The sequence below is a fragment of the Macrobrachium nipponense genome, chromosome 1 (genome assembly GCF_015104395.2).
Source record: "Macrobrachium nipponense isolate FS-2020 chromosome 1, ASM1510439v2, whole genome shotgun sequence".
In the NCBI taxonomy this organism is placed as follows: Eukaryota; Metazoa; Arthropoda; class Malacostraca; order Decapoda; family Palaemonidae; genus Macrobrachium; species Macrobrachium nipponense.
The window spans coordinates 136,487,752-136,488,132 of NC_087200.1; the positions used below are offsets into that span (position 1 = coordinate 136,487,752).

The following is a 381-nucleotide window of genomic DNA, read 5'->3' on the forward strand; positions in this document are numbered from 1 at the left end:
AAGCCCATTTTTAGTGGGAGTAACCCATGTGCCTAGTTCCAAAGCCTGTTTTAAATAAGAGATTACTATTTTTTATTTTGAGTTTATTTATCCTCAGTTTTTATTGCTTTGTCTGATGACAAAGGGTATTGTTCAAGATTCAAATCTTACAACACTACTTCCGTAGGTTTAAAGAAATCATTACCTTTCAGTTTCATAACTGTCATCCCATGATCTGGTTAGAAAATGCAGCTTTGTCACACACAAAAATTCCTGAGAGCCAGTAGTTACATGTATCTGTCAGTTTGTCATGATTACATGCCTTTGTTTTAGTAAATTGAAATACTCGTTTTTTAGTTCTTAAACAATGTCATTGCCTCAAAATATAAGTAATTGACGTGT

At 32.8% G+C, this 381-nt stretch overlaps 1 protein-coding gene across 2 annotated transcripts in view; it reads left to right on the forward strand.

Moving 5' to 3' along the window:
* The window catches only part of LOC135219659 (uncharacterized), a 2,677-nt gene extending 2,602 nt beyond the window's left edge, over positions 1-75 (forward strand). For both annotated transcript variants that reach the window (XM_064256603.1, XM_064256602.1), the window contains exon 3: positions 1-75. This exon is cut by the window's left edge and continues 140 nt beyond it. In XM_064256603.1, the coding sequence (XP_064112673.1) occupies positions 1-36 (36 nt within the window). In that variant the 3' untranslated portion in view covers positions 37-75.
* The last annotated feature ends 306 nt before the right edge of the window (positions 76-381 follow it).